This window comes from Leucoraja erinacea, chromosome 2, assembly GCF_028641065.1.
Source record: "Leucoraja erinacea ecotype New England chromosome 2, Leri_hhj_1, whole genome shotgun sequence".
Taxonomy (NCBI): Eukaryota; Metazoa; Chordata; class Chondrichthyes; order Rajiformes; family Rajidae; genus Leucoraja; species Leucoraja erinaceus.
In genome coordinates this window covers 21,941,988-21,967,029 of record NC_073378.1, presented here as the reverse complement: position 1 = coordinate 21,967,029, position 25,042 = coordinate 21,941,988, and the positions used below count along the sequence as shown (strand labels likewise).

The 25,042-nt window shown below is 44.3% G+C and overlaps 1 protein-coding gene across 1 annotated transcript in view; it reads left to right on the top strand.

The window, feature by feature from the left end:
• The window catches only part of plxdc2b (plexin domain containing 2b), a 476,090-nt gene that overhangs the window by 343,871 nt on the left and 107,177 nt on the right, over positions 1–25,042 (top strand). The window contains exons 9-10 of the mRNA XM_055648826.1: positions 15,921–16,016; positions 18,786–18,867. Coding sequence (XP_055504801.1) covers positions 15,921–16,016; positions 18,786–18,867 — 178 coding nt within the window. The remainder of the gene's footprint in view (positions 1–15,920; positions 16,017–18,785; positions 18,868–25,042) is intronic.

Sequence of the window (25,042 nt, the reverse complement as noted above, 5' to 3'; positions counted from 1 at the left end):
TTGATGGGTGACATTTCAGGTCAGGACTCTTGTTCAAACTGAGCGGGACAAGTCTCATATGCCTGGATTACAGTAATACGATTAAGTCCCAGCAGTAATGAAGGACGGGATTTATATACTTCCAAATGAGGATGGTGCACTACCCGGAGGAGTACCTGCACGAGGTGGTATTAACAAGCACATACTTCCCTTGCCCTTATCGGTTGCAGATGGTGTGGATTTAGGATGTCCTGTACTGAGGATAATCCCAGATATAATCGCAGTGTAATTTGCTGATATTAAACACTGCTGCCAAGATGCATCAACGATGGAGTAAATGGATGTTTGGGGTGTTTGCAAGATTGTCCTTCAAGTTGTGAGCTATGCCCTGGATGGTGCTGAACCTTTTGAGGTTTCTTGGATCTGTATTCATATAAACAAGTGGATGGTGCTGTACCAACTTGTTTGCTTTGCAGATGATGGAAAGGCTATGGCATGCTGCGGGGATTGAGGGGCGATCTTATAGAAACTTACAAAATTCTTAAGGGGTTGGACAGGCTAGATGCAGGAAGATTGTTCCCGATGTTGGGGAAGTCCAGGACAAGAGATCACAGTTTAAGGATAAAGGGGAAATCTTTTAGGACCGAGATAAGAAAAACATTTTTCACACAGAGAGTGGTGAATCTCTGGAACTCTCTGCCACAGAAGGTAGTTGAGGCCAGTTCATTGGCTATATTTAAGAGGGAGTTAGATGTGGCCCTTGTGGCTAAAGGGATCAGGGGGTATGGAGAGAAGGCAGGTACAGGATACTGAGTTGGATGATCAGCCATGATCATATTGAATGGCGGTGCAGGCTCGAAGGGCCCAATGGCCTACACCTGCACCTATTGTCTATGTTTCTATGTTTCTATACCCAACCTTGATCTGCTCTTGTAACCACAGCACTAATGGCTACAAAAATTGGTCCCACTTATTTAATTAAATAAGCCAGGTTAGCGGCCATGTATTGCCTGCTGAGCTGACATTTGTAGTATTATTACTTAATGAAATGAATCGATCCTGGCAGGCATTCACTTTTGCATCCACTCTGAAATTAGGCTCTGTCCTGTGTATATACAGAACTTAGAACAGTACAGCACAGGGATCAGTCCTTTGGCTCACAGAGTCTGTGCCAAGCATAATGCCAAGCCCAACTCATTGCCAAGCCCAACTCATGCCAAGCCCATTCTCAAGATGGCGGCGCTGGCTTAACAGCTGCGGCCCACCTGCAGTCCATCTGTTTTTTTTTCTTTCGTTCTGCTCCTTGTCATGTTTTAGTTAATTTTGTTTTATTAAGTTGTATATGTGTGTGGGTGGGGTGGGAGAAACATGCTTTGGTCTCTTCCTTCGGGGGATGCGACTTTTCTTCGGTCGTATTCCCCATCCCCGTCTCCGTCTGCGCCGAGGCCTAATGGCGGAACTGGCGGCATCGGAGCTGTAGCGGCGGCAGCAGCGGCAGCAGCAGTGGAGACCCGACTCGGCCCTGAAGCTGTAGCGGCGGCAGCAGCAGCAGTGGCAGCGGAGACCCGACTCGGCCCCGAAGCTGTGGCGGAGGTAGCAGCAGCGGAGACCCGACTCGGTCCTGGAGCTGTGGCGGAGGCAGCGACCACCCGCGGAGTTTGAGCCGTCGCAGAGGGAGAACAAAGAGGGAAGAGACAGACTTTAAGATTTTGCCTTCCACCACAGTGAGGTGAACTCACTGTGGTGGATGTTAAATTTGTGTTGATTGTGTGTTTTTGTCATTTTTTTAAATTATATGTATGACTGCAGGGAAACAAAATTTCGTTCAGACCGAAAGGTCTGAATGACAATAAACGAATCTAATCTAATCTAACCACCCTGCTTCCTGTAAGGACTCCATCCCCTACTCCCAATTCCTCCGTCTACGCCGCATCTGCTCCACGGATGAGGCGTTCCACACCAGGACATCTGAAATGTCCTCACTATTCAGGGAACGGGGGTTCCCCTCCTCCACCATAAATGAGGCTCGCACCAGGGTCTCTTCCATACCCTGCAACACTGCTCTCTCTCCCCATCCCCGCACTCGCAACAAGGGCCGAGTCCCCCTAGTCCTCACCTTTCACCCCACCAGCCGTCACATACAAAAAGTAATCCTCCGTCAGTTTCGCCACCTCCAACGTGACCCCACTACTCGCCACATCTTCCCATCTCCCCCCATATCTGCCTTCCGCAAAGACCGCTCCCTCCATAACTCCCTTGTCAATTCTTCCCTTCCCTCTCGGTCCACCCCCTCCCCGGGCACTTTCCCTTGCACCCGCAAGAGATGCAACACTTGTCCCTTTACCTCCCCCCTCGACTCCGTTCAAGGACCCAAGCAATCGTTCCAGGTGCGACAGAGGTTTACCTGCATCTCTTCCAACCTCATCTATTGCGTCCGCTGCTCTAGATGTCAGCAGATCTATATCGGTGAGACCAAGCGGAGGTTGGGCGATCGTTTCGCCGAACACCTCCGCTCGGTCCGCAATAACCAAGCTGACCTCCCGGTGGCTCAGCACTTCAACTCCCCCTCCCACTCCGCCTCCGACCTCTCTGTCCTGGGTCTCCTCCATGGCCACAGCGAGCAGCACCGGAAATTGGAGGAACAGCACCTCATATTCCGTTTGGGGAGTCTGCACCCCGGGGGCATGAACATCGACTTCTCCCAATTCTGTTAGTCCTTGCTGTCTCCTCCCCTTCCTCAGCTCCCCTGCTGTCTCCTCCCACCCTCCAGCCTTCCGGCTACTCCTCCTTTTCCCTTTCTTGTCCCCACCCACCCCCACCCCTGATCAGTCTGAAGAAGGGTTTCGGCCCGAAACGTTGCCTATTTCCTTCGCTCCATAGATGCTGCTGCACCCGCTGAGTTTCTCCAGCTTTTCTGTGTAACCTAACTCTTACAGGATGTACTTATAGGGGGACTCAGTTATCAAGGGTAGGTAGATAGACTTCCACTTGCCAGAGATAGACATTGCCTGACATTTGTTTAGTGCAAATATTACCAACCACTCATCGCCCTTTGCCTGAATGTTGTTCAAGTCTTACTGCATGCAAGAATATTTCCTTTATTTTCTGAGCAGTTGTGAATGGGATTGAACATTGTACAATCATCAGATGACGTTCCCACCTCTGACTGTAAATATGTGAGGAAGGCTATTCATGAAGCAACTCTGGATTGTTAGGCCAAGACCACTGACTTCAGGAGCTTTAGAAATGAAGGGATGAATAACCTTCAACAGCCACAAACATCTTCCTTTGTGTCAGATCTGACCAGTCATTGGAGTGTTATCCCTCGACACCATTTACAAGGTTCCTTAATGAAACATTCAGTCACATCCTGTCTCGTCATCATGGGCATTTACTTTTGCATCAACTATGAAATTAGACTCTTTTAAGCGTATATATAGAACATAGAACAGTATAGCACAAGAATAAACCCTTTGGCTCGCTGTGTCTGTGCCAAGCATGATGCCAGGACTAACTCTTATCTGCCTGCACATGGTTATATCATTCCATTCCCTGCATGTCCACGTGCCTATCCAATGTCTCTGAAATGTCATAATCGTATCTGCTTCAACCACCACCCCTGGGAATATGTTCCATGTAATCTCCATCCTCTGTGTAAAATAAACTTGCCCCACATATCTCCTTTAAACTTTGCCCTTAAATCAATTTAATGTTATGTCCGCAAGTATTAGATTTTTCCATCCTGGGAAAAAGGATCTGACTCTCTACCCTATCTATGCATAGAAACATAGAAACATAGAAATTAGGTGCAGGAGTAGGCCATTCAGCCCTTCGAGCCTGCACCGCCATTCAATATGATCATGGCTGATCATCCAACTCAGTATCCCGTACCTGCCTTCTCTCCATACCCCCTAATCCCCTTAGCCACAAGAGCCACATCTAACTCCCTCTTAAATATAGCCAATGAACTGGCCTCAACTACCCTCTGTGGCAGAGAGTTCCAGAGATTCACCACTCTCTGTGTGAAAAAAGTTCTTCTCATCTCGATTTGAGAGGATTTCCCCCTTATCCTTAAGCTGTGACCCCTTGTCCTGGACTTCCCTAACATCGGGAACAATCTTCCTGCATCTAGCCTGTCCAACCCCTTAAGAATTTTGTAAGTTTCTATAAGATCCCCTCTCAATCTCCTAAATTCTAGAGAGTATAAACCAAGTCTATCCAGTCTTTCTTCATAAGACAGTCCTGACATCCCAGGAATCAGTCTGGTGAACCGTCTCTGCACTCCCTCTATGGCGATAATGTCCTTCCTCAGATTTGGAGACCAAAACTGTACACAATACTCCAGGTGTGGTCTCACCAAGACCCTGTACAACTGCAGTAGAACCTCCCTGCTCCTATACTCAAATCCTTTTGCAATGAAAGCTAACATACTATTCGCTTTCTTTACTGCCTGCTGCACCTGCATGCCTACCTTCAATGACTGGTGTACCATGACACCCAGGTCTCGCTGCATCTCCCCCTTTCCCAATCGGCCACCATTTAGATAATAGTCTGCTTCCCCGTTTTTGCCACCAAAATGGATAACCTCACATTTATCCACATTATACTGCACCTGCCAAACATTTGCCCACTCACCCAGCCTATCCAAGTCACCTTGCAGTCTCCTAGCATCCTCCTCACAGCTAACACTGCCCCCCAGCTTAGTGTCATCCGCAAACTTGGAGATATTGCCTTCAATTCCCTCATCCAGATCATTGATATATATTGTAAATAGCTGGGGCCCCAGCACTGAGCCTTGCGGCACCCCACTAGTCACTGCCTGCCATTGTGAAAAGGACCCGTTTACTCCTACTCTTTGCTTCCTGTTTGCCAGCCAGTTCTCTATCCACATCAATACTGAACCCCCAATGCCATGTGCTTTAAGTTTGTATACTAATCTCTTATGTGGAACCTTGTCGAAAGCATTCTGGAAGTCCAGATACACCACATCCACTGGTTCTCCCCTATCCACGCTACTAGTTACATCCTCGAAAAATTCTATAAGATTGCCTCTGGTCAAAAATATGCCTCTCATGGTTGTAAATATTTTTATCAGATCTCCCCACAACCAACAGTGTTCCAGAGATAGCAACCCAAGTCTGTACAACTGTCCCCAGTAGCTAATAAGGGGTATTAGGGGAATCCAGGCATCATTCTGATAAACCTTCTCTGCGCTCTTTCCAAAGCCTCCACATCCTTCCTGTTCTGGTGACCAGGACTGCATGCAATACTACAAATACGGCCTAACGAAAGTCCTATAAAGCTGCCTCATGACATCCTGACCCTTATACTCATTACCCTGACCTATGAAAACAAGTTGGGATGTTGTCTGGCCACATAGCCTTTATGTCTATAAAGCCACAGATATGAGACCAGAAAGATATGTTGCATTCCTGATATCAGAATCAATGTTGTCATTGCACAATATATGGACTTTCTTCAGTAGAAGGGTAAACCGTGTTGCTCCTCATCATCTATTTTAATTACCAATAATATGTTATCCATGGGTGATGGAAAGACGTGCATTTATCATAAGCTTGGATGAGAAATGGTAAGGTCCAGCTGCATTGTCAAATAAGTTGGAGGGATTTTTTTTTGTTTGGCTTTGTCAGAATACTGCATAATTCTTTCAATGTGCGTGATGATTTTTCATTCACATTTGGTTTTGTTTGTCCATGAGATCAGGTGGCTGCTTCTGAATGTAGGCAGCTGGGAGTTGTAAATGTGGTGATATGGATCAGGTGTGAAGGATAGATAAGAGTTTATAATTGACAGTCAAGTTAAGTGACAAAAATGATGAATAACCAGTAATTATTGTATCGTTTGCAAAAACAGCGTGAGGTCTGGACTTTTTCATCTGACTCACAGATCAGGTAATAATATGACATTCTGCTCCTTTACCAGCTCCCATGCTCATTGAATTTGTATTCTTCAAAGCAAATGTCTGCTTCGAAGGTGTACCGACAAAGGAAAATGTTACATAGCCACAAAGTGAACAGTCAAGTCTAATCTATTACTTGTTGCTTTCAACAGCAAAGTCAAAGGCGTTAAGTAATTTGCAGATACTGACAAGAAAGCAATCACTCCACAGAATGGAATTCCTAATACCTAACGAATAATTTTCTACAAATGTCAGTTACATTCCCCAATTTTTAATTAAAAACCAAATTAGATGCATGCTAGTTATTATAATAGAAAGTGGAAATAGACTTGTGACTTTTAATTAGTATATAAAAAAGGAACCAAAAGGCAAATGTTGAAAGCAGTCCACATCATATATCAGCATTTGTCGCTGCTAGAATTATGTAGCATGAATAAGCTGTGATTATTGCAATGCCCAGGATATAAATGCAGTTTGATATTCAAGCACAATGTTGAATTTGTTGGGACAATGCATTTAATCATATAGGATTATAAAATATGAGCAGTGACTTAAACATTTATTTCAAGTAATTTAGTTAAACAGCAAATAGAAGTACGCCATTCAACTTTTTGAGCCAAGTTCACCATTCAATATAATCATAGCTGATTATGCAAATTTAGCATTTAGTTCCAGTTTTCTCTCAATATCCATTGTTTTCTTTAGTTTGTAAAACTCTATCTAATTTATTCTTGAATATATATTAAATGATTTCGCCTCAACTCCATTCTGTGGATGAGAATCTGGAGTTTAGAAAAATGAGGGGGGCCTCATTGAAACATGCAGAATAGTGAAGAGCTTGGATAGAGTGGATGTGGAGAGGATGTTTCCACTAGTGGGAGAGTCTAGGACTAGAGGTCCAAGCCTCAGACTTAAAGGACTTTCCTTCGGAAGGAGAAATGTATTTAGTCAGAGAATGGTGAATCTGTGGAATTCTTTGCCACAGAGGACTGTGGAGGCAAAGTCAGTGGATAGAAATAGAAAAATAGGTGCAGAGGTTGGCAATTCGGTCCTTTGAGCCAGCACCGTCATTCAATTATCTGTGGAATTCTCTGCCACAGATGGCGGTGGAGGTCGGTTCTCCAGATGCTCTCAAGAGAGAGTTACATAGAAACATAGAAATTAGGTGCAGGAGTAGGCCATTTGGCCCTTCGAGCCTGCACCGCCATTCAATATGATCATGGCTGATCATCCAACTCAGTATCCCGTACCTGCCCTCTCTCCATACCCCCTGATCCCCTTAGCCACAAGGGCCACATCTAACTCCCTCTTAAATATAGCCAATGAACTGGCCTCAACTACCCTCTGTGGCAGAGAGTTCCAGAGATTCACCACTCTCTGCCTGAAAAAAGTTCTTCTCATCTCGGTTTTAAAGGATTTCCCCCTTATCCTTAAGCTGTGACCCCTTGTCCTGGACTTCCCTAATATCGGGAACAATCTTCCTGCATCTAGCCTGTCCAACCCCTTAAGAATTTTGTAAGTTTCTATAAGATCCCCTCTCAATCTTCTAAATTCTAGAGAGTATAAACCAAGTCTATCCAGTCTTTCCTCATAAGACAGTCCTGACATCCCAGGAATCAGTCTGGTGAACCGTCTCTGCACTCCCTCTATGGCAATAATGTCCTTCCTCAGATTTGGAGACCAAAACTGTACGCAATACTCCAGGTGTGGTCTCACCAAGACCCTGTACAACTGCAGTAGAACCTCCCTGCTCCTATACTCAAATCCTTTTGCAATGAAAGCTAACATACCATTCGCTTTCTTTACTGCCTGCTGCACCTGCATGCCTACCTTCAATGACTGGTGTACCATGACACCCAGGTCTCGCTGCATCTCCCCCTTTCCCAATCGGCCACCATTTAGATAATAGTCTGCTTTCCTGTTTTTGCCACCAAAATGGATAACCTCACATTTATCCACATTATACTGCATCTGCCAAACATTTGCCCACTCACCCAGCCTATCCAAGTCACCTTGCAGTCTCCTAGCATCCTCCTCACAGCTAACACTGCCCCCCAGCTTTGTGTCATCCGCAAACTTGGAGATATTGCCTTCAATTCCCTCATCCAGATCATTAATATATATTGTAAATAGCTGGGGTCCCAGTACTGAGCCTTGGGGTACCCCACTAGTCACTGCCTGCCATTGTGAAAAGGACCCGTTTACTCCTACTCTTTGCTTCCTGTTTGCCAGCCAGTTCTCTATCCACATCAATACTGAACCCCCAATGCCATGTGCTTTAAGTTTGTATACTAATCTCTTATGTGGGACCTTGTCGAAAGCCTTCTGGAAGTCCAGATACACCACATCCACTGGTTCTCCCCTATCCACGCTACTAGTTACATCCTCGAAAAATTCTATAAGATTCGTCAGACATGATTTACCTTTCGTAAATCCATGCTGACTTTGTCCAATGATTTCACCACTTTCCAAATGTGCTGCTATCCCATCTTTAATAACTGACTCTAGCAGTTTCCCCACTACCGATGTTAGACTAACTGGTCTGTAATTCCCCATTTTCTCTCTCCCTCCCTTCTTAAAAAGTGGGGTTACGTTTGCTACCCGCCAATCTTCAGGAACTACTCCAGAATCTAAAGAGTTTTGAAAGATTATTACTAATGCATCCACTATTTCTTGAGCTACTTCCTTAAGTACTCTGGGATGCAGCCTATCTGGCCCTGGGGATTTATCAGCCTTTAATCCATTCAATTTACCCAACACCACTTCCCGGCTAACCTGGATTTCACTCAATTCCTCCAACTCCTTTGACCCGCGGTCCCCTGCTATTTCCGGCAAATTATTTATGTCTTCCTTAGTGAAGACGGAACCAAAGTAGTTATTCAATTGGTCCGCCATATCCTTGTTCCCCATGATCAACTCGCCTGTTTCTGACTGCAAGGGACCTACATTTGTTTTAACTAATCTCTTTCTTTTCACATATCTATAAAAACTTTTGCATCAGTTTTTATGTTCCCTGCCAGTTTTCTTTCATAATCTATTTTCCCTTTCCTAATTAAGCCCTTTGTCCTCCTCTGCTGGTCTTTGAATTTCTCCCAGTCCTCCGGTATGCTGCTTTTTCTGGCTAAATTGTACGCATCATCCTTCGCTTTGATACTATCCCTGATTTCCCTTGTTATCCATGGATGTACTACCTTCCCTGATTTATTCTTTTGCCAAACTGGGATGAATAATTTTTGTAGTTCATCCACGCAGTCTTTAAATGTCTTCCATTGCATATCCACCGTCAACCCTTTTAGAATTAATTGCCAGTCAATCTTGGCCAATTCACGTCTCATACCCTCAAAGTTGCCTTTCTTTAAGTTCAGAACCATTGTTTCTGAATTAACAATGTCACTCTCCATCCTAATGAAGAACTCAACCATATTATGGTTACTCTTGCCCAAGGGGGCATGTACAACAAGATTGCTAACTAACCCTTCCTCATTACTCAATACCCAGTCTAAAATAGCCTGCTCTCTCGTTGGTTCCTCTACATGTTGATTTAGATAACTATCCCGCATACATTCCAAGAAATCCTCTTCCTCAGCACCCCTGCCAATTTGATTCACCCAATCTATATGTAGATTGAAGTCACCCATTATAACTGTTTTGCCTTTGTCGCACGCATTTCTAATTTCCTGTTTGATACCATCTCCAACTTCACTACTACTGTTAGGTGGCCTGTACACAATACCCACCAGCGTTTTCTGCCCCTTAGTGTTTTGCAGCTCTACCCATACCGATTCCACATCCTCCAAACTAATGTCCTTCCTTTCCATTGCATTAATCCCCTCTCTGATCAGTAACGCTACCCCACCTCCTTTTCCTTTCTGTCTATCACTCCTGAATATTGAATATCCCTGGATGTTCAGCTCCCAGCCTTGGTCACCCTGGAGCCATGTCTCCGTGATCCCAACTATATCATAGTCATTAATAGCTATCTGCACATTCAACTCATCCACCTTATTACGAATGCTCCTTGCATTGAGACACAAAGCCTTCAGGCTTGTTTTTACAACACTCTTACCCCTTATACAATTATGTTGAAAAGTGGCCCTTTTTGATTTTTGCCCTGGTTTTGTCTGCCTGCCACTTTTACTTTTCACCTTGCTACCTATTTCTTCTACCCTCATTTTACACCCCTCGGTCTCTACGCTCACATATTTAAGAAACCCTTTCCCTTTAACTCCATCCTCCACTATCCCATTCGACACCCCACCCCCCTTATTCAGTTTAAAGCCACCCGTGTAGCAGTGGAAAACCTGCCTGCCAGAATGCTGGTCCCACACCTGTTAAGATGCAATCCGTCCCTTTTGTACAGTTCCCCCTTACCCCAAAACAGATCCCAGTGATCTAAGAATCTAAATCCCTGCCCCGTGCACCAGTTCCTCAGCCACACGTTCAGGTCCAATATCTCCCTGTTCCTGCTCTCGCCAGCACGGGGAACTGGAAGCAAACCGGAGATAACAACCCTGGAGGTCCTGCTTTTCAGCATTTTTCCGAGCTCTCTAAAGTCACGCTGCAGAATATTCATCCCCTTTTTTCCGACATCGTTTGTGCCGACATGCACTACCACTTCCGGATGTTCACCTTCACCCTTGAGGATTTTCTGCACTCTGTCCGTGACATCCTGGATCCTGGCACCGGGAAGGCAGCACACCATCCTCGCATCCCGTCTGTTGCCGCAGAAACCCCTGTCCGTACCTCTCACGATGGAGTCTCCCACTACAATGGCCTTGCCTGCCTTAGGCCTTGTTAATTTTGGCTCAACAGCCCTATTCGCATCACAGGCCAGTCCGCCGCTCACGTCTTCTGTCCCAACAGCTTCTAAGCGGATGAACCTGTTTACAATAGGTACACCACCCGGGGACGTTGGCATTCCGTGCTTCCCTCCCTTTCTCACTGTCTCCCACCTTCTCTCTTCCAGTACCTTAGGTGTAACAATCGTACTGTAGGACTTGTCGAGGAACGACTCCATTTCTCGTACGAACCGGAGGTCATCCACTTGCTTCTCCAGTTCCCCAACACGGCCCTTCAGGAGCTCTACCTGGATGCATTTTTCGCATTTGTAGCAGCCAGAGGCACCAGCGGTGTCCTTGACCTCCCACATACTGCAAGCATCGCACTGAATCAGCTTGCCTGACATCTCCTTCTTTCGTCTCCCTCTCAAGCGTATTGCGTGGTCTCCTCTCCTCAGCCTCCTCTCCGAAGACTCTCGAGCCAAAGACTCACACTTTACTCACAGGGCACTTACCGAGCCAAAGACTCACACTTTACTCACAGGGCACTTCGCTCACTCACTGCCGCTCGCAAAGAGCTGTCCTGCTTAAATTGACTGATAAATTGCCTGATTTACCAATTTACAGAGCAAATTCCTCAGTTTTCAACTGTTTTCACCCCTCTCCTCCCACTTGGGCTAGAGCCAATCAGTCGTATCTCTTGCTAATCTGTTGCTGCTGTTGTTCCTCCCAAATCTACAGCAGTTCTGAACAAAGACTTGTGCGTCCTTGGCCTTTAACTGTTTCCACCCCTCTCATCAAACTTGGGCTAGAGCCAATCAGTCGTAAATCTCTTGCTAATCTGTTGCTGCTGTTGTTCCTCCCAAATCTACAGCAGTTCTGATAGATAGAATAGTTAGATAGAACTCTTAAAGATAGCGGAGTCAAAGGATATGGGAAGAAGGCAGGAACGAGGTGCTGATTATGGATGATCAGCCATGATCACATTGAATGGCGGTGCTGCCTCGAAGGGCCAAATGGCCTACTCCTGCACCTATTGTCAATTGTCGATATGATCATGGCTGATCATCTAAAATCAGTTCCCCTGTTCCAGCTTTTTCGCCATATAACTTGATTCCTTTAGCCCTATGCGTTATATCCAAATTTCTCTTGAAAACATCTAGTGAATTGGCCTCCACTTCTGTTGCAGAGAATACAGATTCACAACTCTCTGGGTGAAAAAATGTTTCCTCCTCTTAGTCCTAAATGGCCTACCCCTTATTCTTAAACTGTGACCCCTGGTTCTGGACTCCTCCCAACATCGAGAACAATTTTCCTGCATCTACCCTGTCCAATCCTTTATGAATTTTATGTTTCTATAAGATACCCCCTCATCCTTCTACATTTAAGTAAATACAAGCCCAGTCGACACATTCTTTCATCATATGTCAGTCCCTGGAGTATTGTGTGCAGTTTTGGTCCCCTAATTTGAGGAAGGACATTCTTGTTATTGAGGGAGTGCAACTTAGGTTTACAAGGTTAATTCCCGGGATGGCGGGACTGTCATATGCTGAGAGAATGGAGCAGCTGGGCTTGTACACTCTGCAGTTTAGAAGGATGAGAGGGAATCTCATTGGGACATATAAGATTGTTAAGGGCTTGGACACGGTAGAGGCAGGAAACATGTTCCCGATGTTGGGGGAGTCCACAACCAGGGGACACAGTTTAAGAATAAGGGGTAAGCTATTTAGAACGGAGACGAGGAAACACTTTTTCTCACAGAGAGTGGTGAGTCTGTGGAATTCTCTGGCTCAGAGGGCGGTGGAGGCCGGTTCTCTAGATGCTTACAAGAGAGAGCTAGATAGGGCTCTTAAAAATAGCGGAGTTAGGGGATATGGGGAGAAGGCAGGAATGGGGTACTGATTGGGGATGATCAGCCATGATCATGTTGAATGGTGGTGCTGGCTCGAAGGGCCGAATGGCCTCCTACTGCACCTATGTTTCTAAGCATGTCTCTTAACAATCCTTCCCAACTTCTGCAGATACACTGTGGAACACATCCTATCAGGATGCATCACCGCTTGGTTCAAAGTCATAGAGTGATACAGTGTGGAAATAGGCCCTTTGGCCCTCTTGCCCACACCAGCCAACATATCCCAGCTACACTAGTCCTACCTGCCTGAGTTTGGTCCACATCTCTCCAAATCTGTCCTATCCATGTACCCGTTTAAATGTTCCTTAAATGTTGGGATAGTCCCAGCCTCAACTACCTCATCTGGCAGCTTGTTCCATACACTCACCACCCTTGTGAAAAAGTTACCCCTCAGATTCCTATTAAATCTTTTCCCCTCCACCTTAAACCTATGTCCTCTGGTCCTCGATTCACCTACCCTGGGCAAGAGACACTGCCCAGATCTACCCGATCTATTCCTCTCATGATTTTATACATGATTTTGGTAACATCTCTGCCCAAGATCACAAGAAATTGCAGAGAATTGTCGATATAGCACAGTCTTATCACAGACTCCAATACCATTGACTGTAACTATATTATACGCTGTCTTGGGAAAGCACCCAACATAATTCAGGACCTTTTTAACCCAGTCTCACCATTTGCTCCCCTTTAGGCCGAAGAAATAAAAGCTTGAAAACAATCAGATTCAGGAACAGCTATTCCCCACTGTTATCAGGCTGCTGAATGGTCCTCCCATAGATTAGGGTGTAGTTCCGATTTTCCAAACTACTTTGTTGCAGACTTTGCAGTTTTTTTTCTCCGTATCTGTAAATCTATAATGCTGTAACACTATATTCTGCTCTCCAGTAGTTTTCTTCTTGCCATGCCTGTTGTACTTGTGGATAGGAAGGAACTACAGATGCTGGTTTAAACCGAAGATGGACACAAAAAGCTGGAGTAACTCAGCGGGTCAGACGGCATCTCTAGAGGAAAGGAATAGATGTTGTTTTGGGTTGTGATCGTATGGCTTGATTGTACTCACATATAGTATGATTTGACTGGATAACACACAAACTAACCTTTTCAGTGTATCACGGTACATGTGAGACTAATAAACCAATACCAACTTAACTGACGGAGATCTAAATTGTTTGCTGTAATTTTCAAACCCATTTAACCCACGATTGCCCAGTGATTGTTGAACCTGAGAAAAATTTGCCAAACTTTCCCTACAATGCTCAGAGGGATTTTGGCGGGAGGTGTGCGAGTGTGTGGGCTTTTGGTAGTGATCAGCATTGGAGGGTTTTGGAGCATTCAAAGGAGGATGTAAATATATGGAACTGTAGATGTTAGTTTACACAAAGAGACATAAAGTGCTGGAGTAATTCAGCAGGTCAGGCTGCATCTCTGGAGAATAAGGATAAGGTGATGTTTCGGGTCGGGACCTATCTTCAGATACTCTTCTTCAGACCCGTCAATGGAGGTTGTTCACACAAGGTAATTAGTAGAGGAAAGCTCAAGTGAGTTGGGATGGTCAGTGTCAGTGTCATGGGGGAGTATGGTGAAGGATTCATGGGATTGCTGGTGAGTAAGTCATTTGAAAGGTTTCTTACTTTAAATCTCTTGCATGCAGAACAAGCAGCACTAAAGGAATCTGGTTAGCTGACAAATCACCAGTGACAAAACTGTGCTGGATCAACCTGTCCTAATTCTTTTCTGACAGTGCTCTAAGTAGGTCAGATGCATCTGGAAGAACCAGCTAGCTGCAAGCATGGAAGTATGCATCACATGTGAGGCTGGACGCTGATGCCTCTTACCCCCTGCTCCACAATGGAGCCCAAACATGCTTTCAGACTGTATAGAACTGTGGAGATGTACGCATTTTATTACTGAATCTCAGCTTTATGTTAGCCCCATTCATGGAAGATGGAACAATACAGTATTGCACGGGAACATGCAAACAAAAGCTTTTCACTGCATCTCGGTACATGAGACAATACTGAACAAACAAACAGGCACAGTTCTGGTCAGGAAGGTTCAGCCAAAATGCCAGAGAGGTACTATTCAAAGTTGAAAAGGTGTCATTGCGATTCTTATGAAAATTATCAACTTTCACGGACATGATGTGTAGGAAAGAACTGCAGATGAATCAAAGGCAGACACAAAAATGCCGGAAAAACTCTGCGGGACAGGCAGCATCTCTGGAGAGAAGGAATGGGTGATATTTCCGGTCGAGACCCTTCTTCAGACGACATTTCACAGACATGGGACTGGAATAGGCAGTGCTACTCAACTGAATTTCTAGACAAGCATGGCCTTGGAGAAATTGTTCTATCAAGCGAGGCTAAACAGGTTGTGTCTGCATTCTTTGGAGTTTAGAAGTATAAGGGGTAATCTTGGAGAAATATCCCAACAGGATAAGATCCTAAAGGGGCATGACAGGGCAGAAGGTGATGAAATGTTTTTACCGGTTGAAAAGTTTTGGACAAGGGTAAGTAGTTTCAAGTTAAGGGTCTGGTCATTTAAAATGGAGGTGCATAGAAATGTCTTCCGTCAGAGGATGGTGAATCGCTGGAATTCACTCCAGCAGAGATTTGTGGAGGTAGGATCATTGGAACTATTTAAGGTGAAGGTATTGCAGTGGACATTTTTATGAAAGCTACCTTTCTTTGTTATTGACATCTGGGTAGGTTGATTCCTCTTTTAATTGTTTACTGGATACTCAGCAAAACTTTAAAATATTCCTAAATTACTAGGAGCTTGAATGCAAAAGATGCAAGGATGACCGTTAAGAACAAGTTAAACAGATTGATCCCTGGGATGGCGGGACTGTCATATGAGGAAAGATTGAAAAGACTAGGCTTGTATTCACTGGAGTTTAGAGGGATGAGGGGGAGATCTTATAGAAACATATAAAATTATAAAAGGACTTGACAAAGCTAGATGCAGGAAAAATGTTCCCAATGTTGGGTGAGTCCAGAGCCAGGGGCCACAGTCTTAGAATAAAGGGGAGGTAATATAAGACTGAGGTGAGAAAAAAACTTTTCACCCAGAGAGTTGTGAATTTATGGAATTCCCTGCCACAGAGGGCAGTGGAGGCCAAATCACTGGATGCATTTAAGAGAGAGTTAGATAGAGCACTAGGGGCTAGTGGAGTCAAGGGATATGGGGAGAAGGCAGGCACGGGTTATTGATAGGGGACGATTAGCCATGATCACAATGAATGGCCTCCTCCTGCACCTATTCTCTATGTCTATGTCTAGAACAAATTCAAAAGTATAACCTTTCAATAGAATGACCTTTATTGCAGATGTTCGCAGAAGAACAATTTACGAATACCACCGAGTTGAACTTCAGATGTCAAAGGTTACGAACATGTCTGCGATTGAAATGATCCCGCTTGCTAGTAAGTAGTTATTTATCAGTTCACGTTTGCATAAATATGGTTCACTGCACAGTGGGGATGTCCATATTTAAAAAATGACAGGATCAAAAAAACACAGAAGTGTAATTAACAAATCAGGCTTTTCCCTGCCCGTGGAATAGCCATAGGGATGTGCATTATGGTAGAAATATTGCATATCCCACATCCGTTGATGCAATGGCACCCCGCCTTCTTGAACTGCTTCAGTTTCTCTTTCAGAGCATTCACATGCTGGAATTAACTAGGGAGTTTCACCACTTTCACCTCGGGATGCCCAAATCTGTCGCTGTGCTTTTTTTATTTATTCATTTTTTGTGGATCTGGGCATCACCTGCTAGGCCAGTATTTATTGCCCATCCTCAGTTGCCCATTGAGACAGCTGACTGGTTTGCCAGTCAATAAACCAATCACTTACACTGGAACTGATATCCAGGGAGTGATGACAGATTTTCTCTTCTGAAGGTCAGTGGTAAGCTAGGTGTGTTTTTACAACAAAACCGTGGTTTTATGATCAGTGTTAGAAAGAGTAGTTGTTGTTTCAAATTCAATACAATACGGTTTTATTCGTCACATTGCACATAAAGTGCAAGTGAAATGAATTTGCCAGCAGCGGTACAATGATAAAGAACACACAATATGCAATAAATATTTAACACAAACATCCACCACAGCATTCATCACTGTGGTGGAAGGCACAAAATTTGGCCAGTCCTCCATTTCCCCCCTGGTCGGGACCTCAACCCTCCGCAGCCATCGCTGCGGGCGTCCAGATGGTAAAAGGACAAATTAAAAGTCCAGGTAAGTCCAGAATCGGCTCTTCCCCACCGGAGACCGCGGCTTCAGGCTGGTGTAGGCCGCAGGCCGGCGGTCGAGATTTAACGGTCACGCCGCAGCCAGAAGCACCGCAGACCGCAGGGCCGACAGTCAGAGCTCCCCTCCAAGGATCCCCGGTGAGGGACCCCGCTCCTGATGGTAAGTCGCCACCGCGCCCGCGGTAGAAGTTGGCTGCGGGCCGGCGATGGAAGCTTCTTCTTCTCCCTGGGTCCCAGGCTGCAGACGCCGCGCCAGCTGGAGCTCTGCAGACCGCGGCTTCAGGCTGCCGGCTGCCGCGGGCCAGCGAAACGGAGCGCTCCCCTCCGGCAAGCCCCAGCAAGGGCTCGCCCGCTCCACGCCAAGAGTCCACGCTGTGCCTGCCGCTGAATCCCTGGGCGCGTCTCCGAGAAAGGCAGCTCCGATCCTCGCTGTTAGGCCACGGGGTAGGCGACCTGGAAAAAGTCGCCTCTCCGTGGAGGAGGCGACCAAAGCGGTTTCCCCCTTACCCTCCCCACACCACCCCCCACACAAAACACACAGAGGAACATTAAAAACATATTTTAAAACATACTAAAAAAACAAAAAAAGTAGAAAAAAAAAAACGGACATGCTGCTGACAAACTGACAAGATTACTGATCTGGTTTGAAAATCCATATCTGCTGCGGTGGGACTGAATTCGGCTGTTTGTATGTTAGTCCCAGCTCTGGATTACGAGTCCAGCAATTTAAATGCCCTTGCTCACAACTAGTTTAAGTGAGTTTTATGCGTTTCTTTTTGGTAAACCAGCATCTGCAGTTTGTTGTGTCTTCCTATTCCATGCTGTGTTCATTGTAAAATGTAGCAGGGGAAGGACTGCATTTTCTAATGAGCAACTGGGTGAGGTAGTGGGGTACATTGGGCCCTGGGATAGATGTTTGGGGGACGGGTGTACATAGCATATATAGCAGGGGGAGTAACCATCTATTAGGTGCTCCCACGCAAGCTCATCGTCCCAGAGCAGTGCTGTAGTGGATCCCTTATCAAGATTCCCTTCACCTTGTGCCTTGCAGATCTCTTCAGCACCACAATATCCTGGCCACACCTCAGATCCTGGCTACAACTCCCATCTCCCAGTCTTGCAATGCACCAATCCCTCCTAACCACCTGACCCCATAGGGCAAAACCCCAGCCCCCCATCACTCACCCTCATGACTATCTACCTCTGCACAGCTTCATATTGTGCTATGCATCGATATCTATCACACTGCTCCATCATTCCCTCCACAACCCTACCTCCATCACATGTTCACATGTGCCAGGAGCAAAATTAGGCCATTTGGCCCATCAAGTCTACTCCGCCATTCAATCATAGCTGATCTATCTTTCCATCTCAACTCCATTCTTGTGCTTTCTCCTCATAACCCCTGACACCCTTACTACTCAAGAATCAATCCCCGCCTTAAAGATATCCATCCACAGCTGTCTGTGGTAATGAATTCCACAGATTCACCACCCTCTGACTAAAGATATTCCTCCTCATCTCCTTTCTAGAACTACATCCCTTTAAGGACAAAGCAGTCATTGTTATCACAGCCTTGATACACACCCCCACCATCCTTTCCACCATTATAGGGCTCAATATATCTTACTTCCTCATCTATATTTCCATCTCACAGGGTTTTGATGCAACCTATCGTCTATCAGCAGAAAATGTATAATTATTTAAAATATATGTTTACATTTCCCTTCAAAGAATATATTCAGGGTAATACAAGCTAAGTGTCTGTAGTGCAGCATCATAACTATCATGCTTAAATTATGCCACTTTTGACTTTCTCATTCTCAAATGTTAAAAATGAATGCTGAAGGAAAAGCTCGAGCTCAGCAGTCTTTTTCAATTAAAAAAAAACAATATTCTGCAATTGTCCTGATATCTTTGTTATCTTTCTCATTTCCAGCTTGTCTCCAGATGAAAAACTGCTTTGCCTGTGTTAATGCAGAGATTGGCTTCAACTGCACCTGGTGTGACAAGTTGCAACGGTAAGACTCCAGTTCCTGGAGAAGACTATAACAAGGCAATTATAATCCTTCAACTAAATAATGCTGAAATTGAAGGAACGGACAATCTTTTTTTTTTTTCGTTTAGTTTAGAGATACAACGCGTAAACAGGCGCTTCGACTCATCAAGTCCACACCGACCAGCAATCCCCGCACATTAACACTACCCTACACACACACACACTGGGGACAATTTTACATTTACACCAAGCCAATTAGCCTACAAACCGGAACGTCTTTGGAGTGTGGGAGGAAACCGAAGATCTCGGAGTAAACCCACGCAGGTCACGGGGAGAACGTACAAACTCTGTACTAACAGCGCCCCTAGTCGGGATCGAACCCGGGTCTCTGGCGCTGCAAGGCAGCAGCTTTTCCGCTGTGCCACCCATTGTGATTCGTAGGTTTTGATTTCCTTTCATCACTCTAACTAGGTTGTAGTTTTGTTCTTATCAGTATTATACATTGCCTTCTGTTTGCCATTGTTCAGCAGTGAAACTTGGTTTGCTTATTATTAAATCAAACAAGAGCACTCGTTTGAAATGTTGATTTCATGTAATGCTCTTCTACCTTTTTAATATATTTAAGTGATTTTAGTTTTCTGATCCACTTTACCCATTTACTGTACAATAAGCACTTACATTTATATCAGACTTTTATCGTTATGAAATGTCTAAAACCACTTCATATGAAAGTAATGGGACCAGAATTGGAACAACCAAAGAAAGAACAAGTATAAAATTCATGGCAGGGGAACAGTGGAGTTTGAATGAGTGGATAGGTATTTTCAAATTGAAGCATTTATGGACCAGGAGTTATTCTCAATGAGTATAAGGTATATGGGTGAATCTAGTTATATCTTAAACATACCCCGTCCCTTTTTCCACATTTTGTTACATTACAGCATTATTCCAAAATCGATTAGATTCAATTTTTTAATCATCAATCTACACACAATACCCCATAATAAAAAAGCAAAAACAGGTGTTTAGAAATGTTTGCAAAGTAATTAAAAATAAATAACTGAAATATCACATTTATTCAGACCCTTTATTCAGTACTTTGTTGAGGCACCTTTGGCAGCGATTACAGCCTCAAGTCTTCTTGGGTATGACGCTACAAGCTTGGCACACCTGTATTTGGGTAATTTCTCCCATTCTTCTCTGCAGATCCTCTAAAGCTCTGTCCTCTAAATGCTTTGATGGGGAGCATTGATGCACAGCTATTTTCAGGTCCCTTCAGAGATGTTCAATTGGGTTCAAGTCCGGGCTTTGGCTGGGTCACTCAAGGACATTCACAGACTTGTCAGGAAGTCACTCCTGCGTTATCTTGGCTGTGTGCTTACAGCCGTTGTCTTGTTGGAAGGTGAACTTCAGCCCCAGTCTGAGGTCCAGAATGCTCTGGAGCAGGTTTTCATCAACAATGCCTTTGCACTTTGCTCCATTCATCTTTCCCTCGATCCTGACTAGTCTCCTAGTTCCTGCCACTGAAAAACATCCCCACAGCATGCTGCTGCCACCACCATGCTTCACCTTGGGTGTGGTATTGGCCAGGTGATGAGCAGTGCCTGGTTTCCTACAAACGTGACGCTTGGCATTCAGACCAAAGAGTTCATTCTTGGTTTCATCTGACCAGAGGATCTTGTTTTTCATGCCTTTTGGCAAACTCCAAACGGGCTGTCATGTGCCTTTTACTGAGGAGTGGCTTCCATCTGACCACTCTACCATAAAGGCCTGATTGGTGGATTGCTGCAGATATAGTTGTCCTTCTGGAAGGTTCTCCCATCTCCACAGAGAAACTCTGGTGCTCTGTCAGAGTGACCATAACCAAGGCCCTTCTCCCCCGATTGCTCAGTTTGGCCGGGCGGCCAGCTCTATGAAGAGTCTTGGTGGTTCCAAAGTTCTTCCATTTAAGAATGACAGAGGCCACTGTGCTTTTTAGGACCTGCAATGTTGCAGAAATTGTTTTATACCCTTCCCCAGATCTGTGTCTTGACACAATCCTATCTAGGAGGTCTATGGACAATTTCTTTGTCTTCATGGGTTGGTTTTTGCTCTGACATGCACTGTCAACTGTGGGACCTTATATAGACTGGTGTGTGCCTTTTCCAAACCATGTCCAATCAACTTAATTTACCACTGGTGGACTCCAATCAAGTTGTAAAAACATCTCAAGGATAATCAATAGAAACAGGATGAACCTAAGCTTAATTTTGAGAGTCATAGCAAAGGGTCTGAATACTTATGTAAATGTGATATTTCAGTTATTTATTTTTAATTACTTTGCAAAAAATTCTAAACACCTGTTTTCACTTCTTCATTCTGAGGTATTATGTGTAGATTGATGATAAAAAAATTTTTTTAATCCATTTTAAAATAAGGTTGTAACGTAACAAAATGTGGAAAAAGTGAAGGGGTCTGAATACTTTCTGAATGCCCTGGAACTGTTGCATTGAATGCTTTGTACACGAGGAATCAAGAGTAAAGAGTGTTTAATTGACATATGCACCAGCAACAGAACAATGAAACTCAACAGCACAACAAATGAATGTCCAATAAACAATAATACAATAAATGATCAACTGATAAATGATAAATGATCCCTGAATATCCGTGTGCTTATCTGAAAGCCTCTTAAATGCCACTTTAACACCTACCTCAAACTTTGCCCCTCTAACCTTAAAGCTATGCCCTCTAGTCTTTGACATTACCATCCAGGGGAAAAGGTTCTGACTGCCTATTCTGTCTATGCCTCTCACAATTTTATATAGCTTTCACTTCTAGATACAAATGAAAATGTAGCTGTTCTTGTTTCTGACGCAAATAGTTTCTTGTGCGAAATGTTATGGCGTAGATCTCACCTGCAACAGAAACGGAAAAGTTTACATTTTGTACATTGCTTAATATGCAAAATATTTCCAGCAGTCATTGCTTTTATTTAGATTTTTAACATTGTATATTTTTAGATGTGCGTTAGATCCTTTTTCTATGACACAGTCTTTAAAGTTAATCAAAATGGTGTCAAAATTGCATGCTCCACACAAAAGACTACCAATTAATCACCTAAATAGGTGGATGTATGACTAGATGAGTTGTTAACATTGTTCCCTTTATGGATCAAACAAATACATCCTCAGGCTAGAGATGGTAAGATGTGCTATTCATCGTGACCTCTAGTTAATTTGTCTGATCACTGAAAATGGTAATGAGATGAGGTAGCACTCCACTGACTTCAGCAAACAACAACAGAATGAACAGTGTTGCCTTGGGCAAATGTGATGGGTAATCAAACAAATTGCAATATGTATCCATTTAGAAGTGTGACTACATTTATAAGCAAAAATAACTGCTTGTTCAGTACATTACGGTAGAATCATAGAAAGGGTTCAAAATCAAAGGAGGACATTTGGACCATTGTGCCTGCAGTAGTCAAGAGAAAGTTGCCCAGCATAACCCCTCCTATTACATTGTCCCATGCCCCTGAAGGTTAAAGACCCTTGGTTACACATGAAAGCACTTTGTAAATGTGCTGAGGGTTTCTGACACAGTTGTCTTGCAGAGAATGTGTTCCTAATGCCCCCTGTCCCACTTGGGAAACCAGAACGGAAACCTCTGGAGACTTTACACCCCACCCAAGGTTTCCGTGCGGTTCCCGGAGGTTGCAGGTGGTTGCCGGAGGTTGCAGTTAGTGGAAGCAGGTAGGGTGACTGACAAAAACCTCTGGGAACCGCACGGAAACCTTGGTTGGGGCACAAAGTCTCCAGAGGTTTCCGGTCAGGTGTCCTAAGTGGGACAGGGGCATTAACTCGACCACCTGGAATAGCATGGACAGCATTGAAGGATAAGATCCTAATGTAATTAGTATAGATGGAAATAAATAGTCAGCATGGACATGGTGGACCAAAGAGCCCATTCCTGTGCTGTATTACTCTATGAGTGGAGGCAGGCAGGCAGAAAGCGAATGGCATGTTGGCCTTCATAACCAGTTGTACAGAGCCCTAGTGAGACCACACCTGGAATATTGTGCGCAGTTTTGGTCCCCTAATTTGAGAAATGACATTCTTGCTATTGACGGAGTGCAACTTAGGTTTACAAGGTTAATTCCCGGGATGGTGGGACTGTCATATGCTGAGAGAATGGAGCAGCTGGGCTTGTACACTCTGGAGTTTAGAAGGATGAGAGGGTATCTCATTGAAACATATAAGATTGTTAAGGGCATGGACACACTAGAGGCAGGAAACATGTTCCTGATGTTGGGGGAGACCAGAACCAGGGGCCACAGATTAAGAATAAGGAGTGAGCCATTTTGAACGGAGACGAGGAAACACTGAATCTGTGGAATTCTCTGCCTCAGAGGGCGGTGGAGGCAGGTTCTCTGGATTCTTTCAAGAGAGAGCTAGATAGGGCTCTTAAAAATAGCGGAGGCAGGGGATATGGAGAGAAGGCAGGAATGGGGTACTGATTGGGGATGTTCAGCCATGATCACATTGAATGGCGGTGCTGGTTCGAAGGGCCGAGTGGCCTACTCCTGCACCTATTGTCTATTGTCTATTGTCTTTTGTCTATGACCTTCTTGGGTGGAAACATTTTCCTGATCTTTAATCATCCATTGTCTGCTGGTTTTAGACATCTTCATAAATGAAATAGGTCTTTCCTATTTCATTAATCTAAGCTCATCATAATTTTGTAAACCTCAATTAAATCTCCCCTCATCATCTGTCCAATTTTGTCCTTGCAGCTCAAATTTCTAATCTAGAAAATCCATATGTACCGTGTCGAGTGCAATTGCATCTTCTGTTCTGCTAACCAGACCTGTACACATATTCAGGCTCTGATAATTCACTGTTCAATTGTTTGGAAATCTGAATGGAATGGCATCTGACTCGCTCTCTTCCCTTTCACCAGGGGCCTGGCTCGCACACGCTTCCTGTCCACCCACTCTATTCAATTCCATCTGCCCTTTTCTGCTCAACTGATCAAAACCTGTGTCTTCCTTGCAATCAAAAGCTTTTCTTCTTAACTGTGTGGCCAATATTAGTATTGTTCACAAACCTTTTTGTCGTCCATTGAGTTAAAGGGGCAGCATTTTGGAATATTTTTTTTACCACAGGTATTGGTCGCCCTGCTGCAGAAAGGATATGGTTAAGCTGGAAAGTGTGCAGAGAGGATTTATGAGTATGTTGCCAGCATCTCTGGAGAACATGGATAGGTAACGTTTCGGTCCAGGATCCATCTTCAGTCTGCCTATCCGTGTTCTCCAGAGATGTTGCCTAACCTGCGGAGTTACTCCAGTACTTTTTTTGCAAACCAGCAATTGCAGTTCCTTGTTTCTACATTTCTGTCAAGCAAAGTACCAGTGAGGGAGAAGGATATTGGTATTGGTTTATTATTGTCCCGTGTACAGTGAAAATGTTTTTATTGCGTGTCATCCAATTAAATCAGATAATACAGTATATGAATACAATAAGGTCATACACAATACAATGGGTAGAGCAAAGAGAAAAATGCCAGAATGCAAAGTTTAGTTTTCGGCAATGTAGTATTACAGTTCAAAGAAAAAGTCCAATGTTTGCAATGAGGTAGGTTGGAGAATTGAGACTACATCCTGGCTTATGGACATTCAGAAGTCTGATAAAAGTGGGAAATAATTTGTTTTGAGTCATAGATTCATAGTCTGGCATTACATGCTTTCAAGCCTTTGGATTTTCTGCTCGATAGAAGAGTGAATGACCGGGTTGAAAAATGTCCTTGGCTGCCCGAAGCTGTGTGAAATGTTGATAGAGTCAATGGTGGAGAGTTTAATTTGTGGGATGGACTGGGAAACACCTACAACTTCAAAAAATAATCTTCAATTTCTTACCTCTTTGGTCAGAGCTGTTCTCAAACCAAGCTGCGATGCAGCCCGATGATGCAAGCTATGGTGCATCTGCAGAACTTGGTGACTTCATTTACCTCTTGGTCCTGAATAAATTAGCTAATCAGTGGATCTTACATTTGGTGGTGCCATTTCTATGAACAACCTTATGAGTATTTCTCAGAGGACTTGCTCCCCACTAAGGGACCTAACTTAATTGTAGTATCTCTTGCCACACTTTAAATGAGTCCCAATATCATTATTTCTGAGATTGTCATGCTTCCATTTCCTAGATTTAACTGGCTCC